This window comes from Rutidosis leptorrhynchoides, chromosome 4, assembly GCF_046630445.1.
Source record: "Rutidosis leptorrhynchoides isolate AG116_Rl617_1_P2 chromosome 4, CSIRO_AGI_Rlap_v1, whole genome shotgun sequence".
Taxonomy (NCBI): domain Eukaryota; kingdom Viridiplantae; phylum Streptophyta; class Magnoliopsida; order Asterales; family Asteraceae; genus Rutidosis; species Rutidosis leptorrhynchoides.
In genome coordinates, this window is record NC_092336.1 from 522998648 (window position 1) to 523016134 (window position 17487).

The 17487-nt window shown below is 34.2% G+C and overlaps 1 protein-coding gene across 1 annotated transcript; it reads left to right on the forward strand.

Moving 5' to 3' along the window:
* Nucleotides 1-1208: 1208 nt before the first annotated feature.
* On the forward strand, nt 1209-9931 carry LOC139844907 (protein argonaute 1-like). The gene is made up of 22 exons (XM_071835132.1): nt 1209-1371; nt 2051-2772; nt 2867-3075; nt 3166-3315; nt 3406-3539; nt 3620-3729; nt 4109-4215; nt 4324-4462; nt 4535-4651; nt 4950-5057; nt 5129-5200; nt 5735-5857; nt 5947-6112; nt 7066-7325; nt 7446-7588; nt 8124-8186; nt 8275-8338; nt 8417-8552; nt 8965-9038; nt 9228-9322; nt 9420-9451; nt 9536-9931. The coding sequence occupies exons 2-22, from the start codon at nt 2059-2061 to the stop codon at nt 9739-9741; spliced, it is 3222 nt and encodes a 1073-aa protein (XP_071691233.1). The 5' UTR covers nt 1209-1371; nt 2051-2058; the 3' UTR covers nt 9742-9931.
* The last annotated feature ends 7556 nt before the right edge of the window (nt 9932-17487 follow it).

Here is a 17487-nt window from a genome sequence, read left to right on the forward strand (position 1 = left end):
TATCATATTCTTTTATATATATAAGTCAACGTTAGTCAACATCCGTTTCGACCCTGTTTCGACTCCGTTTTTTCCGTTGCGACGTTTTGAGGTTGCTAACGTTTCGGCCCCATCTCACGTCTTTTTCAACCTTGCTTGCTTCCGAGTGATGTTACATAAACTCATGAAAAAGACAAAAGAAAGAAGAGGATGAAATACGGTTCAAACCATGGGCCCGTTATCGTTTCCGTACTCCAAAGTGACTTGTCAAGTAATTTTGTTGGGCTTCGCATTTTCAATTTACAAAAACAAAAGAGAAAAGTGAAAAGAGAAAAAGAAAAAAAAAGAAAAAAAAGAAAAAGCAAACCGCTCTTACTCTTCGTTATATAAGCGGTTTACTATACAAGCCACTCGTTCTACCTGCCATTTTTGTTAGAAGTTGAAATCGATCATATTGTTTTGCTCTCGCAAAGAAGATTTTTGAAGTTTATCTTTCTGAGGTACAACAATGTCTACAGTGATCAATTTTAGGGTCAATAAACTTGTTACGGTGATCGTTTTTGTTCGATCTGTGATATTTTGTGTTTAACTGTGTATTCGAGCTTCGATCTGTGTTGATCTTTTTGTTTATCTGTTTAATTGATCTTTGTTATTTTTTTGTACGGAAATGTTAATTATGTTAATTTTAGGGTTTCTTTTTGGTACTTAGGGTTTATGTTTCTGTTTGTGATTTTTTTTTTTTTACACTTTTGATTATTAAGTTGTTTGTGTACTTAATTTCTTATTTGTTCATGTGTTTTAGTCGTTTATAATCGTGACATCATATATTCGCTTTTGATTTAGATTATGTGAAAAAAATTATGAACAGTTTGTTAGGATTACTTTTCTTGTGATGCATGTTGAAATTTTGGTTTATCATATTCTTTTATATATATAAGTCAACGTTAGTCAACATCCGTTTCGACCCTGTTTCGACTCCGTTTTTTCCGTTGCGACGTTTTGAGGTTGCTAACGTTTCGGCCCCATCTCACGTCTTTTTCAACCTTGCTTGCTTCCGAGTGATGTTACATAAACTCATGAAAAAGACAAAAGAAAGAAGAGGATGAAATACGGTTCAAACCATGGGCCCGTTATCGTTTCCGTACTCCAAAGTGACTTGTCAAGTAATTTTGTTGGGCTTCGCATTTTCAATTTACAAAAACAAAAGAGAAAAGTGAAAAGAGAAAAAGAAAAAAAAAGAAAAAAAAGAAAAAGCAAACCGCTCTTACTCTTCGTTATATAAGCGGTTTACTATACAAGCCACTCGTTCTACCTGCCATTTTTGTTAGAAGTTGAAATCGATCATATTGTTTTGCTCTCGCAAAGAAGATTTTTGAAGTTTATCTTTCTGAGGTACAACAATGTCTACAGTGATCAATTTTAGGGTCAATAAACTTGTTACGGTGATCGTTTTTGTTCGATCTGTGATATTTTGTGTTTAACTGTGTATTCGAGCTTCGATCTGTGTTGATCTTTTTGTTTATCTGTTTAATTGATCTTTGTTATTTTTTTGTACGGAAATGTTAATTATGTTAATTTTAGGGTTTCTTTTTGGTACTTAGGGTTTATGTTTCTGTTTGTGATTTTTTTTTTTTACACTTTTGATTATTAAGTTGTTTGTGTACTTAATTTCTTATTTGTTCATGTGTTTTAGTCGTTTATAATCGTGACATCATATATTCGCTTTTGATTTAGATTATGTGAAAAAAATTATGAACAGTTTGTTAGGATTACTTTTCTTGTGATGCATGTTGAAATTTTGGTTTATCATATTCTTTTTTCTATATAAAATAAATACACGTATGTGTATATATATAAATGCACACATATGTGTATACTTCGTATATGATATTGTGCGGAAAATCGTAGTAATTTTTCTTTGATGTGTTATTTTCTAGTAGACAATTACGTGTTTTTTTATAAACGCTCGTAAAATTTTTGATGCATTTGTCATTCTGACTATGGTGCTTATAGTTTCAAGTTATTTCTTACTGTGCCATTTTTGAACTGAGTGATGTTTTACTTCTTTCAGTTTTAATCATGGTGAGGAAGAGAAGAACTCAAGGTGAGAGTTCCGAGTCACATGAAGTTGGTGCTGGACAGGGCACTGGAGTTCAACGACCACCAGCCCAACAACAGCGGCCAGCTCAACAACAACCGGCAGCACAACAACAGCCGCCAGCCCAACAACAGCGGCCAGCTCAACAACAACCGCCAGCACAACCACCACAACAGCCACAGCAACAACGTGCCTATCAAGGACGAGGACGAGGTGGTCAGGGACCACAGGGTCAGTACCAAGCTCAGGGGGTACCACCACCTCAAGGAGGTAGAGGTTGGGCTCCACGTGGGCCATCCAATGTTGGTGGGCCCCCTCGCGGTGGCATGGCCCCACAACAGTATCCTGCTGGATCAATTCAACAACAGCAGACTCCAAGAGGAACTGCACCAATTCAGCGTGGTGTTGGTTCTGGACCTTCAATGATATCAACTCCCGAGCTGCACCAAGCAACACATGCTCCCCAGCAACCCAGGGTCACACCTCCATCTGGAAAAGCACCTGTCACTGAAGTGCAAGAGGCAGTGGCTCAGCTCTCTATCCAGAGAGAGGAGCCTGTTCAAGCCCCACCTGCTTCTAGCAAGTCACTGAGGTTCCCTCTACGCCCGGGAAAAGGTAGCACGGGAATAAGGTGCATTGTTAAGGCCAACCATTTCTTTGCTGAACTGCCTGACAAGGATTTGCACCAGTATGATGTGAGTTTCTGAAGTGATTTGATTTTTAAATGTTTTGTAGTGTTAAACACATGGTCATACTTCTGATTGCTTTATCGTTTTGTGATCCGAGTAGGTTACCATCACCCCTGAAGTGACCTCACGTGGTGTGAACCGGGCGGTGATTGCACAGCTGGTGAAACTTTATCAGGTTTCACATCTTGGGAAGCGTCTCCCTGCATATGATGGAAGAAAGAGTCTCTATACTGCTGGACCTCTGCCTTTTGTATCGAAAGATTTTAAAATTACTCTGCTTGATGAAGATGATGGATCAGGCGGTGCCAGGTCTTGCATTTTGTGATTATTTAAATTGCTTCTGCTTATCTATCTTATTGAACTGCTCTATATCAACTATCCTTTTTGTTCTTGATTTAGGAGAGAGAGGGAATTTAAAGTTGCAATCAAGTTCGCTTCGCGTGCTGACTTGCATCACTTAGGAATGTTTTTAGCGGGAAGGCAGGCTGACGCACCACAGGAAGCACTTCAGGTGCTAGATATTGTTCTTCGGGAGTTGCCTACTAATAAGTAAAGATGCTAATTCTCAATGCTTTATTTTGATTGATATCTTTAACCATATTTGGTGTAGTTTGTAATTGTGTATGCTGGTTATGTTAGGTACACGCCAGTGGGCAGATCATTTTATGACCCTAATCTGGGTCAGAAGCAACCATTGGGTGAAGGGCTCGAAAGTTGGCGTGGCTTCTACCAGAGCATACGTCCTACTCAGATGGGATTGTCTCTTAATATTGGTTCGCACGTTTTCATATTTGACTGTATATTTACATGATATGAAATTCATTCCACTGAGCTTGTCATTGCCGTTTTACAGACATGTCTTCTACTGCCTTCATTGAGCCACTACCGGTGATTGAATTTGTTACTCAGCTTCTAAACAGGGATGTTACAGGCAGACCATTATCCGATTCTGACCGGGTGAAGGTTAGATCTTTTATCAAGTTGACATATGGTCATTTGTTCTAAGTTTAATGGTTTGGAGCAAATGCACTTTCACAAACGAGTTTGAATTGGAATTTATTTTTGCCAAACGAAGAATACAATGCACTTTTCTAAGTTCATTTGTATCTTTTTATGAAATCTAAAGTTGAACAGGCACTCATGTATTTTTCAGCATCGCATGTTAAATAAGGTGAACAGCCGTTTAGGAAAATTGTTGCCCCTGTTGTCTTTACTTGATAAAAACACATTTATGTAACTTTGAGTTGAACATGCATTTGGGCATGTGCAACTTTTAGCATTGCTTGTTAAATAAGTTTGAACAAGCATTTATGTAACTAATAGCTCATGTTGTTTCTACTAGATAAAAAAAGCATTAAGAGGAATCAAGGTTGAAGTAACACACCGTGGAAATATGCGTCGGAAGTATCGTATATGTGGTTTAACACCTCAAGCAACAAGAGAGCTTAAGTAAGAACCAGTAACGCGTTTACAATGTTCTTATCTGTAAATAGCTTGATTTTATCTTTGATTATAACACTTAATATTTATATTTATATTTATTTTCTTAAACATCAGTTTTCCTGTGGATGAAACCGGAACAATGAAATCTGTGGTTGAGTACTTCCGTGAGACTTATGGTTTTGTGATCCAACACATACAATGGCCATGCCTGCAAGTGGGAAATACTCAGAGACCAAATTATCTGCCTATGGAGGTTTGTTAATAACATCATCTTCTGCAATGAGGATTTAGGATAAGATGATGTCTAATGTGATAAAGTTGTCAGGTCTGTAAGATTGTAGAGGGTCAGAGGTACTCAAAGAGGTTGAATGAGAGACAAATTACAGCTCTACTCAAAGTCACCTGTCAGCGTCCTCAGGACAGAGAGAGGGATATCCTAAAGGTTTGGCATTTGTAGTTTTGTGCTAGTAATTGATCGTCACTTGTCAAAGTCTATGTTTTTTAGTAAATATCTTGTTTGGAATGTTTGTTGTTAACTTGACATGCACACCTATTTTTGTTCATCTTTCCTGGTGTACAAACTATTTACATAGCTTGTATGAAGTTTGTGGTGCAATTTTTGGACGTGTTCTTTGATAAGGGTTGGTAATGTAAATTTGTTGGCTATAGAGATGCCATATTTTGTTGATTATATTTATTAGCTGGCTACTTCTTATTTTTCACATGTCATGCTTCCGCAGACCGTGACTCACAATAATTATGCTAATGATGACTATGCAAAGGAGTTTGGCATAAAAATTAGCCAGAAGCTAGCTTCTGTTGAAGCTCGGATCTTGCCTCCTCCTTGGGTAAGTGCACATCACTTATGTGCATTTCTCTCTAAGTATATGTTCGCTGACTGTTTTTTTCACTTTTGTAGCTCAAGTACCATGACACGGGCCGTGAAAAGGACTGTCTTCCTCAAGTAGGTCAATGGAACATGATGAACAAGGTATTTTCTCCTTTGACTATTTATGTCATTACCTATCAGCGAGTCCAGGTTATGTATCATTAGCACATGCTTGCTTTTTTATACATGTTTTTTCTTGTTCACATAGGTTTTGGCAGCTAGCATCCATTATTTTTCTTGTTCACACAGCTACAATGATTTTATACTTCTAGAGTTATTAAGTACACGTCTGATGATTCTATTTTTTTGTACTAGTATATTATAATCAGTTGTGTTGTAAGGTATGCAACTTACATCAAAGAGTTGTCACTCACTTTTTCGCGTCATTCCTATTAATCTTTACTCAATTGGTCAGGGGTAATTGTTTGTTTGTGCCTGTAGCTAGTTTCATTACCCGAGTTTGTCAATTTTTTCATTACCCGACTACCGGAAGTTATTTTTTATTTTGCTCTGTTGGCTACATATAATATGTGCTTACTGCTATAGTTGTAAATATGTTTAAGCTTATCTGATTTTTTATAGCAGCAGTTTATCATGGATATATAACAATGTGTTATACTTAAAAATTTGGTACAGAAAATGGTTAATGGGGGGAGAGTTGCAAACTGGATCTGCATAAATTTTGCTCGCAATGTGCAAGATAATATGGCTAAAACATTTTGCTACGAGCTTGCCCAGATGTGTAATATTTCTGGCATGGTAAGTCAAGAATCCACAACTTGCAATATCTTAAATGTGGATGATCATTGAGTTAATGCGTTTATTTGACATTGGTATTCTTGATGCAGGCATTTAATCCCGAACCTGTGCTTCCAGCACTTACTGATCGTCCTGATCGGGTTGAGCGTGTGTTGAAAGCTCGTTTCCATGAGGCTATGACGAAGCTCCAGCCTCAGAGAAAAGAGCTTGATTTGCTGATTGTTATTTTGCCTGATAACAATGGCTCTCTTTATGGTATATGAGTTTGACCTATCATATCTTGTAGAGGTGGCAGTTTTGACCAATTTAACTGTTAATGGGTTGATTTGGGTTGTTTTGTGTCTCAGAAAGGTTAAATAATTTATTAGCTATAATGTCAAAGGGGGCACTACAACAAATTTGCCATTTCGTCACAATTTTTTTCACATATTTTAGAAGTGTGAACTTTTTTATTAACACCTACACACTTATAAATGTATGTAATTGTATCACATTTATAAGCGTGGAATATCGTCATAGTTTCACACATAAAGATGTAAAGAAAAATAGTTCACACTTATTATTAACGTGTACAATCATAAATATAATCACACTTAAGAGTGTTAAGTAAAATTTGTCGCACTAGATTTGTTCACGCTTCCCCTTGTGTGAAGAAATGAGGTGTAACAAGTTTACTCATGCATTTAAATGTGATTAAATTTGCTTTTGTACACACTCGTAAGTGTGAACATTTTTTTTAACAAATTTATGTGTGAAAATATGTTTATATTCAACACTTGTACATGTAACAAACTTACACACATTTATTAGTGTGACGAATTTAACAAAAGGTTCACGCTTTTAATAAAGCGTTTAAAAATATGTGTGACGAATTGGTTAATTTGTTGTAGTGGGATTAAAAGCCAATGTCTATTTTTAGTCTTCACAATCTTTTAAGTTGTTATATATTAGGATATTACTGTTTATATGATAATGTTTTACAGAGTATTTTTGATCATAGAAGGTGACTTTTTTGGACAGAACATTCTTTGTGGAACTTTGCCCAACCAGTAAATCATGATATGTTGCAACCATACCCCGTCATCCAACCCCTTAATCACTCATTGTGTTGCCTAGAATGTCATGTTAATACTTATATTAGATGTGAACAGTTTGTGTGTGTTTCTTCAGGCTCATATACTGTGTGTTTTCTTTCTATTTTTGTGCAGGTGACCTGAAACGGATATGTGAGACTGATCTTGGGATTGTTTCTCAGTGCTGTCTCACGAAACATGTGTTTAAGATGAGCAAGCAGTACTTAGCGAATGTTGCTTTGAAGATAAATGTGAAAGTTGGAGGAAGGAACACTGTCCTCCGTGATGCAATTTCAAGGCGGATCCCTAATGTTAGCGATGTTCCTACTATCATCTTTGGGGCTGATGTCACCCATCCGCATCCTGGGGAAGATTCAAGCCCTTCTATTGCAGCTGTATGACATGCTAACTTATCTTCTAGTGTGCGCGCACACACACACATACACATATTTATCCAGTTATTTGTTTTATTGTATGAATCCGTATTAAGTAATTACCGTTTGATTGGTGTGTAGGTTGTTGCTTCTCAAGATTGGCCTGAGATAACAAAGTATGCTGGCTTGGTTTGTGCACAAGCCCACCGTCAAGAGCTTATCCAAGACCTATATAAAGAGTGGCAGGACCCTAATAAAGGCAAAGTTTCTGGTGGCATGATCAAGTATGCTCTACAGTATTTCTTTACTAGAGTTGATAATTTGGTTGGGTTGAGCTACAGGTCAAATCTTTTATGCGATGGAATTAATGTTTTTAGTGTGGGTTATACCGTGTTTGATCCACAACCACTTTTTGTCTCTGCCGTGTCTTGCTATAAAATCTTAATTGTTTAAATATGATTTAATAAATAGTTGATTCATAGCCGCTTTTTATCTATGTTTAATGGTCTAATAGGTTTCTCAACTTAATTGGTTTGTTGAAATTGATCTAAAAAGTGGTACTGGTTATGGCAACTAAAATTATTAATTACAATGTTGTTGGAGGTTCTCGTTAAGATTAACCGTTTTGACCAGTTTAACTTATTAGATTGTTTCACTTCCTTTTTAGTTAATCTTCCATATGACCCATTTTTGAAAGTCTAAACGCATCAAACCACCCACCTCTTCGGTTCTTGGTAGTTTGTGCTATGTAGGTTTTCATTGTTAAGTTGCTACCCTTTGTGATGAGTGTTTGTTTATTTTGGGCATGAAAACAAATAGGGAGCTGCTCATCTCTTTCCGTAGAGCTACGGGACAAAAACCACAAAGGATTATTTTTTACAGGTATTTAATATCCTTGTTCAGTACTATCTGATTCAGTAGTGTTGTCAGTTATTAAACCTTATCTGACGATGTTAGCCTGTTAATCTAGGGATGGTGTGAGCGAGGGTCAATTTTATCAAGTCTTGCTGTATGAACTTGATGCAATCCGTAAGGTGATAATATGAGATGTGTAATTTATGCTGTAAATAGTCATAGTCTTGGTGTATTTATTCAACTTAAACTTGTGACAGGCATGTGCATCACTGGAGCCAAATTATCAGCCTCCTGTAACATTTGTGGTCGTTCAAAAACGTCATCACACCAGATTGTTTGCAGACAACCATCGTGATCGCAATGCTACTGACAGGAGTGGAAATGTTCTGCCAGGTATGCAATTGAAGTATCAATTTTCTCTCGACGAGGCAGTTTTGACTCACTTTTACTTCTAAATGGGATCAGGTTATGTTACTAGGGTCTAACGGGTTAATTCAGAAAAAAGTTAGCTGCAAAGCTGTCAATGTATATTTTAATGCATTGAAGCTCCTGAATCATTTTATCCAAATAAGATACTATATTACTTGTTTGTAGGGTTGTCAATCGAGTTTATATAACATTTAATATTTTATGACCACGTGTTTCAGTGTTTAAAAGCTGCTAAATCATCTTATTCAAGATTTGGATCGTTTTTTAAATCACGTTTCTCCCAATATCTTATTATTATAGAAAACTACTTGTATTGCTTGCGTTTATTTCATGTTTGTTCATTGTAAATTAAATTTCATGTGTTTGGAAATTGCAGGCACTGTTGTTGACTCCAAGATATGTCATCCCACGGAGTTTGATTTTTACTTGTGCAGCCATGCTGGAATTCAAGTACGTATATGGACTTTGAATAGATTTTAATAATCATTAATATGTCTAATTTCAGTTTTTCTGCTTGAACCATTTTCATTAATAAGATGATCCATCATTTTATATCTATAGTCTTAGAAATGAACATGTGGTATTTTCATTTTGATATTCAAATTAGAAGACTAGGGTCTGACATCTGTTGTTGAACAGGGTACGAGCCGTCCGGCTCATTACCATGTGTTATGGGATGAGAACAAGTTTGAGGCTGATGCTCTACAATCGCTCACAAATAACCTGTGTTACACGTGCGTCTTTTTCATTCTATAATTTAATTTTTTCTTTATATTGTTGTCCCTTTTATATATACAAACATGAAGTTTTGTTTTATGTTTGTTTCGACAGATATGCTAGGTGCACTCGATCTGTATCTATTGGTAAGTTTGTCTTATGTTACAGATATGATAGGTACACTAAATTTATTTGTATAAACTGTATTTTTGATGTGTTGGTGTGAACAGTACCACCGGCCTACTATGCTCACCTGGCTGCCTTCCGTGCACGTTTTTATATGGAGCCTGATACATCAGACAGTGGGTCGATGACGAGTGGGGCTGCTGGTCGTGGGATGGGTGCAAGGAGCACCCGTGTGCCAGGGTCGAATGCTGCGGTTAGACCTCTCCCTGCTCTCAAGGATAATGTGAAGCGGGTCATGTTCTACTGCTAAACATTTATCTCACTTGGGGTCCACCGCTTCAGCTTATAATGATAAGCTCTGCTGTTTTTTATATTTTCCTCTTTTGTACTGGAAATTACATTGTCTCTCCAGTCATTAAGTTTACACTTAACTTCAGTCTGTTTGTAAACCTAAATCTTTGATGTGGATTGCTATCCTGTTTGCTATGACATTTGCTCTTCACCTTTTGTCGTTTGCATCTAAACAATTAATCATTGTGTGAATGCTGCAATGGCCAGTTTGGAGTTGAAGTTGAAATGATTATTTGTCTTGTAAAAAAGGCCCATGAGATACATAGGGCTAAAATGATTGTTGGGTTTAAAAACAAGGCCCATGAGATACATCTTCCATGTATGCATATCTCGTAACATACTCCGTAGGAGTGTAGATGCAATTATTAGTTTCAATTCAAATTAATTTGTTATTAGAGAAAGTTTCAATTAACTATATAAAATTAAAAACAAGTTCGAAATTATTTGTCATCAACTATCAAGTACTCATATTTTTTAAAAGATGTACGGTATATGATTACTGGAAGGTTACGTGGTTTTTGTGATTTTCGCTAGCCTCCTAAAAATTTTAAATTTATAAATTGTGATATTGTAATAGAAAATTTAATGGACAGTAAAACCTCATTACAAGTAGGAAATTAATTAAGGTAACGCTCCCACTGGTTAGTTTATTAGCTGGAAAAGCACAACGATTACATCTCGAGTAGGCCCGTACATGATTATATAATCTGAGGGGTGCCAATATATGGTTACATCTTGTGGCCGATAGAAAAAGATGGTCATATCTTGTGAGTTGTGACTGTTCTTGACAGTCTTCACAAGGACATTGCTTGCACCCTTGCGTTGTTGAGGTGTTTTTGAAACGAGATTCTTTGCGAGAACAAAAGAAGGCGGCGGTTGTAAAAATATTAAAGAAATATAATAAGTATTAGCATCAATCAATAGAACGGTTGAGCAAAGCTCGGTATGTATATAAGTCTAAAAAATACTCCGTAACATACAATTGGTATGTTCTGGAAGCATAATTAATTTAATTAAAGTATGTTCAACCGTTGAGCAAATTAATTTAAATCAATAGAACGGTTGAGCAAAGCTCGGTATGTGTGCACTATACTTGTATGTATGTAGGACAATATTGACACTCATAGTACTCATAGCATAACTTGACATCAAAGTATGTTCCCCACTCTCTCTAATTTAAAAATATTACGGAGTTATTTTTTCATTTTATTTTATTTTTTGTTTTCACTAAAAAAAAGTTGCCACTTGATACAATTTTCGTGTGATTAGGCGCGATCGAGGAAGTAAAAAAAAAAAAAAAAAAAAGGAGAAGAAGCTTAATGAATGATAATTAATATTTTTTTTTTTTTTTTTGAAAGGCATGTTAGTTTTCATCGCACGGTTACTGGTTAGATCGCATCGCACTTTCCAGGAGGAAACCGCCACCATCCAAACGGGCAGGTGGGGAAAACCCCCTGGTGAGACTCGAACCCGGGTCTCCTCGAAAACCATGCAAGCATGGTTACCAATGAGGCAAAGCCCCATTGGCGAATGATAATTAATATACATGATATGTGCGACGAATGTTAATTATTGTTCGTCAGATGTGTGATGAATGATATTACAATGTAAGCACTAAATCATGTTTGATATTGTGAAGAAACTTCAGAAGTACAATGCGTCTTGCTTTATCTTATCTTATTCTACATAAGATTTGGTGACATTCATGCGTTGATGCAGGTGTGATATTGTGTTTTTATGAATTGTTTTTGGTTGCGTTTGTGATGTTGTTGGTATATTTCATTGTTGTGAACTTTCATCTACTTTGCACGTTGCGAGGGGAAACAATTTGTATTAAATTTAAATATTATTTTAATAATTTATAATATATTCTTTCAAAACGTGTAAATCGACATATACACGCAAACTCTGTGTTGGCTTTGGCAATAAAAGTTAAGACTTTCAATTAATTAAGTTCCTTATATAAATTTAAAAAGCAAAAATATAGTGAAAGAAAGGAAAATTAAACAACAACAACAACAATAAAATAAAAAGGGAAAGAAAGATAAGTTTTTAAAAGAGTTATTACAGTATATACTTGATTAGTAAGAGATTTTTTTTTATTTTTTAAGGAAAAAATAAAGAGAAAAGAGGATGAAATAATAATAATAATAATTTGGGAAAAAAAGTTGTTGCCATGATTTGAACCTTTGTTGTATATCAAAAGAAGTCACACAGCGACGGACTAATAAGGATTTTAATTAAAAAGGTTAAATTATAATATAATTATTAATATATAACTATAATATTTAAATTTTATATAAAAAAATACTAAGAAAAAGGTGAGCAGTACTACTTCTTGTAGTACTATGTTAAATAAGAGCTGCTGTAGAAAATCATATATTTTTAATTTATTTATCTCAGATACCTCAATTTTAAAAACAAACTTACAAACCCCTGAAATATTGAAGGGGGTCCCGTTATCCACTATGAAAGATAAAAGGTTGAAAGGTTTGAGTTACTCATAGTTGATGGGTTTTAGTAGAAGTTTCACCCACTTAATAATTCTATGCTAACCACACTAATATGTCCCCTAAATTCCTTGTGGGTATTAGGAGGAGGTATTTTACAAGACATACTTAGCCCTTACGAGGTGGGCAGTATGGGTGCTAAAGGCACACGGTGTTAGGTTTTCTTCGTCAGTCCAAACCTTTTGCAATATGTCCCCTAAATTGGTGTTAAAAGGTCCCGCTCTTCATTCATCCCTGTCCACCCAAAAACAAATTACAACTTATTTGCCATATATTAATTATAAATATATATATATATATATATATATATATATATATATATATATATATATATATATATTCTTATAAACAAACACAGTATTTTAAACCTATCGTTATTCGCATAAGTATATTGTACGTTAAATAATGTTGATATTATATTATATGTTTAAAATACAAGTTTTTTTATTCTTCATAATACAAGTTTATTCTTTATTTTGTGATCATATTTGTTGTTGCTAGATTCATCGCAGATAATAACGTTGATATCTTGAATTCAATATTTTTTTTTTTGAAAGATCAACAGAAATTTTATTAGATATAGGATATATACAAAGTAGAAGGCATAACCCTTCCAAAACCGAAATGTACAACAACAAAAGCTCTCCCACTACAGAAAACTCGAAATAATTACAAGAAAAGGACTCGACAATCGTAGGAAAAAACACTCTTTCTCTAAGACCTACACTATGTTGGGACAACTTGAAGAAGACGAGCCGAATGAAGGCATGAATTATAGTACCGGTATTTCGGCGACAAAGTATCTGATGTTATGCGAGGAGTATATGACAAAGTATCTGAATCACTAGAGGATTCTGATTTAATGGTTGGTTCCTCAACAATCTCTGTTTGAATGATTGGTGGTTCCGGAGGAAAGATTAATGGTTCAGGATCTCGGAATCGTCCCTGAATATTCTCCGGATTCTCAATTGTGAGGTCGGGTTCAAAAAATGGATTATCGGAAATTTGAATTGGAGTACTTGGTCGACTGGATGACGATTCTAAAGAAAAATCAACGGCGACAATATTTGCTAGATGTCTTGATCGAGTTACAGGTGGTGAACGTACAAAAGGTGATGAACGTTTTGCTCGGTGCATTCACTGAATATCCTATTAGTTATAAAAGATAAAAATTATTTAAGTTATCAAATTAACAGACTTTTCTGCTTTTGCCCACGTTTCGAATAGCCAATAGATGCAGCAGGGAGCCAGAACCCTTTAAATCGGAAGCTCACAACTCAGCCACTAACAAATTCAACTATTACTACGAAGCAGAAAATTTGGGTGTCTATCAATTTAACCGCTTAAAATAATTTTTCGTCAAAATTTAAAGAAATTTTAGAGAAGAAATAGAAAAAATCTAAGTCCTAAAAACTAGAGTGGCGAAAAATAAGAAAGAAAAAAAGAGCGCGTCGAAAAACGTCAAAAAATAAAAGGCGTCGAAAAATAAAAATAAGAAAGTAGCGCGTCGAAACTTAAAAGTCTAAAAACTAAGAATTAAAAGTTGTGTCTAAAAATATTAAAGCTTAAAAGAAAAACTATATCCCAAATGGCAATAACTTAAAAAGGTACAAAAATATAAAAACGGCGTCGCAAAATTCTAAAGCACTTAAATCTTAGTCTAAAGAAAAAGCACTTAAGGGATTTTACGGCAAAGCCTAGAAATCTAGAAATAAAAATAACTACGGCAAAAACTATGACTTAAAACTAAATACGAGCGAAAAATACAAATATTACGCTAAAACAAATAAAAAGATACAAAATATAAAATAATCTTAAAGTTGCAAAAAGTACAATTTTTATAAAAATATTATTTTTATATTATTTATTTTATAAAACTATTAATTTTATAATTTATTAAAACTAATTAAACTTAATAATACAAATAATAAATAAATTAAACTAAATAATATAAAAAATATAACCCTAATTAGGGTTTAAAGTAATAATAATAAATAATACTCCGTAATTAATGCAAATTTAGGTCAAACTGTGGCGTGTCAGACAGGGCCATGCGATCGCATGGTCCTCATGTTAAAAATCCATGCGGTCGCATGGATAAGGATTTCGGGCCAGGTGGGTTGGGCTGCTACAGTTCGGGCCTGTATACTTATTTATTTTTTTTATTTTTTTTCTGTTTTCTGTTTTAATATTTATATAAAATATATATATAAATTGAATAAAAACTATATTTTTACAAACTAAAAATAGAAATATAAATATTTTATAATTTATATATTTTATCAAACTCTTAAAAATATAAATATATTGTTATTTTTTATTTTTTATGTTTTTGAAAATTTAATATTTAAAATGTATATTTTTTATACAAAGAACTAAATAAATCCTTTTTTTTATATATAGCGTTTCGCTTCCGGCGTTTTAGTTTCCCCGGCAGCGGTGCCAAAAATACTTGATGTTATGCGAGGGGTATATGAAATAGTATTAATTTTTACAAGGAAATACTATTAAATACGATACAATTTTACACAAGTTATTTATTTATTTATAGAGTGGATATACCAAAACCTTGCTACAACACTTATAGGCAGTGTACCTAATCGTACAGTAGTGTAGTTTTTAGTAAGTCCGGTTCGTTCCACAGGGATCTTTTGAACAAGCTTAACGCTATATTTTTAAAAACTATATTTGTAAAAATACAAAAATATATATAAGTAGTATTATTATTATAAAAGGGAGTTTTTACCGTTTAATGACTTGTTTTCGATTTTAAAACTTTAGTCGCAGTTAAAACCTAATGTAAAATATTAAAAATAAATATAACTTAATTTTAAGCGTAAAGTAATAACGATAATGAAATTGCGATAAATAAAAGTGCGATAAAATAAAATTGCGATAATTAAAGAGAATGATAATTAAAAGTGCAATTAAATACGATGACAGTAAATAAAAGTGCGATAATTAAAAGTGCAATTAAATATGAAAATAAAGAATTATGCTTATTTAAACTTCCGTAATCATGATGTTCGACGTGTTGATTTTAGTTTATTCCCATGGGTTAATTGTCCTTTGTCCTGGATTATTCAATATGTCCGTCTGGTTTTTGTCCATAACAGTCCATCGGTCATAAATTTAAAGTGCGAGTGTCCTCGTCAAATTATCCTTATATCCGAAGTCAAATATTCCAACTAATTGGGGACTTAAACTGTAACAAGGTCTTAATATTTTATTTAATAATTACACCAGGATATCGACTGCGTGTAACCCAAGGTTTTAATACTTTGTTAACAATTACGCCAAGTGTCCTTGTACATAATTTCACCCTTGTTTTAATAATTCCATTAACTATTAATCCATTCCCGTGTCCGGTTAAATGATCGATTATTCGTACATATAAATATCCCGTCCATCGTGTCCGATCGAGTGTATATGGTTATTTATAGGTACGTCCAATTGTAAATCTTTATATTAAAATTAACAAACTATTATTTAGTTAAACAAATATAAAGCTCATTAATAGCCCATAGTCTAATTTCCACAAGTGTCGTTCTTTTGTCCAAACCCCAATTATGGTACAAAGCCCAATTACCCAATTTTAAATATTTTAGCCCAACATCATGATTACTTCGTCTTAAATAAGCATAATAATAACTTAGCTACGAGACATTAAATTAAAAATAACATTAACCATAACTTACAGTGATTAAAAATAGCGTAGCGTTACACGGACAGAATTTCGACTTACACCCTTACAACATTCGCTATCATACCCTTATTATTAGAATTTAAAATTAAAATTAAAATATAATATATATATATATATATATATATATATATATATATATATATATATATATATATATATATATATATATATATATTTACGTATGAAGGAAGAAGAGAAAAAGATGGATATAATCGATCACCAAACTGCGAATTTATAGGGGTGTGGCCTGTCACCTACTGCCATGCGATCGCATGGATTTTTGCCTTCCAGGCCATGCGATCGCTTGGCCCCTTTTTCCAGCTCACAAGAGTTTGGCTCCTAGCTTGCCGACGGTTTTTATTATAATATATAATATATAAATAATTTATATAATTATTTAAATATTATATTTTATTCTTGTGCATAGTTGACTTGTAATTTTTAGTCCGTTGTGTCGAGCGTTGAGAGTTGACTTTGGTTCCGGTTCCGGATTTTCGAACGTCCTTGCGTACAATTTAATATCTTGTATTTTGCGTTTCGCGTCTTGTCTCTTGTAATTTTGAGACGTTTCTCATCAATAATTTGAACCACTTTGATTGTACTTTGTACTTTTGAGCTTTTTGGTCGTTTACGTTTTCAATTCGTCGAATCTGTCTTTTGTATTCACCTTTTATTATTTAAACGAATATCACTTGTAAATAGGACAATTGCAACTAAAAGCTTGTCTTTCTTGAGGGAAAATGCTATGAAATATATGTTCGTTTTTAGCATTATCAAATATTCCCACACTTGAGCGTTGCTTGTCCTCAAGCAATATAGTCTTGAAATAAAAATACTAGAATCAATTCTTTATTCTTCACACTTTGTACATCAGTGATTTCTATACAGCGGTATGAACAATGGTAGTAACGATGTGGTTTACAGTCCCACATGACTATAAAATTTAGATCCCTTAAGGAAATTGTATCTTTATAAAAACATTTGATCTTTTGAAAATTAAATCTAGCTTTTACCCTAGATAAGTTTTCCGGAATAACCCTTCACCGGTGTTTGCAAATTGTTTTTGTGGGTTTGGTGGGTTTCAGATTTGAAAATTTTAGCTCAAAACTTGCGGTTTTGTGTCACCCACTTGCTAACCTTGTACTGGGAAAGCAACACGTCCAGTTTACTTGTTCCGTATATTACCTTTTGGTAAACTACCGTCCGGTTTTAAAGGAAAGCGTTGAACAAGCAACTGTTAAGGCAATGTCCCCTGACATGCTTTTAATTATGGTCTATAACGTGTCGGATGCAATTACTATTCTTTGTAGGAGCAATAGTAAAGCTTACCCTTATAATTTTTCGGTCTGGCATAGGGTTCTGTCTTTTACCATACTATGCAACCACCGTTCTTACGGTTGACACCCGATTTGGTTCAGGTGACCTAATGAATTCCAGGTGAATTCTCAGGATTTTACGTTCAATGGTAATGAACGCACTAAAAATGGGT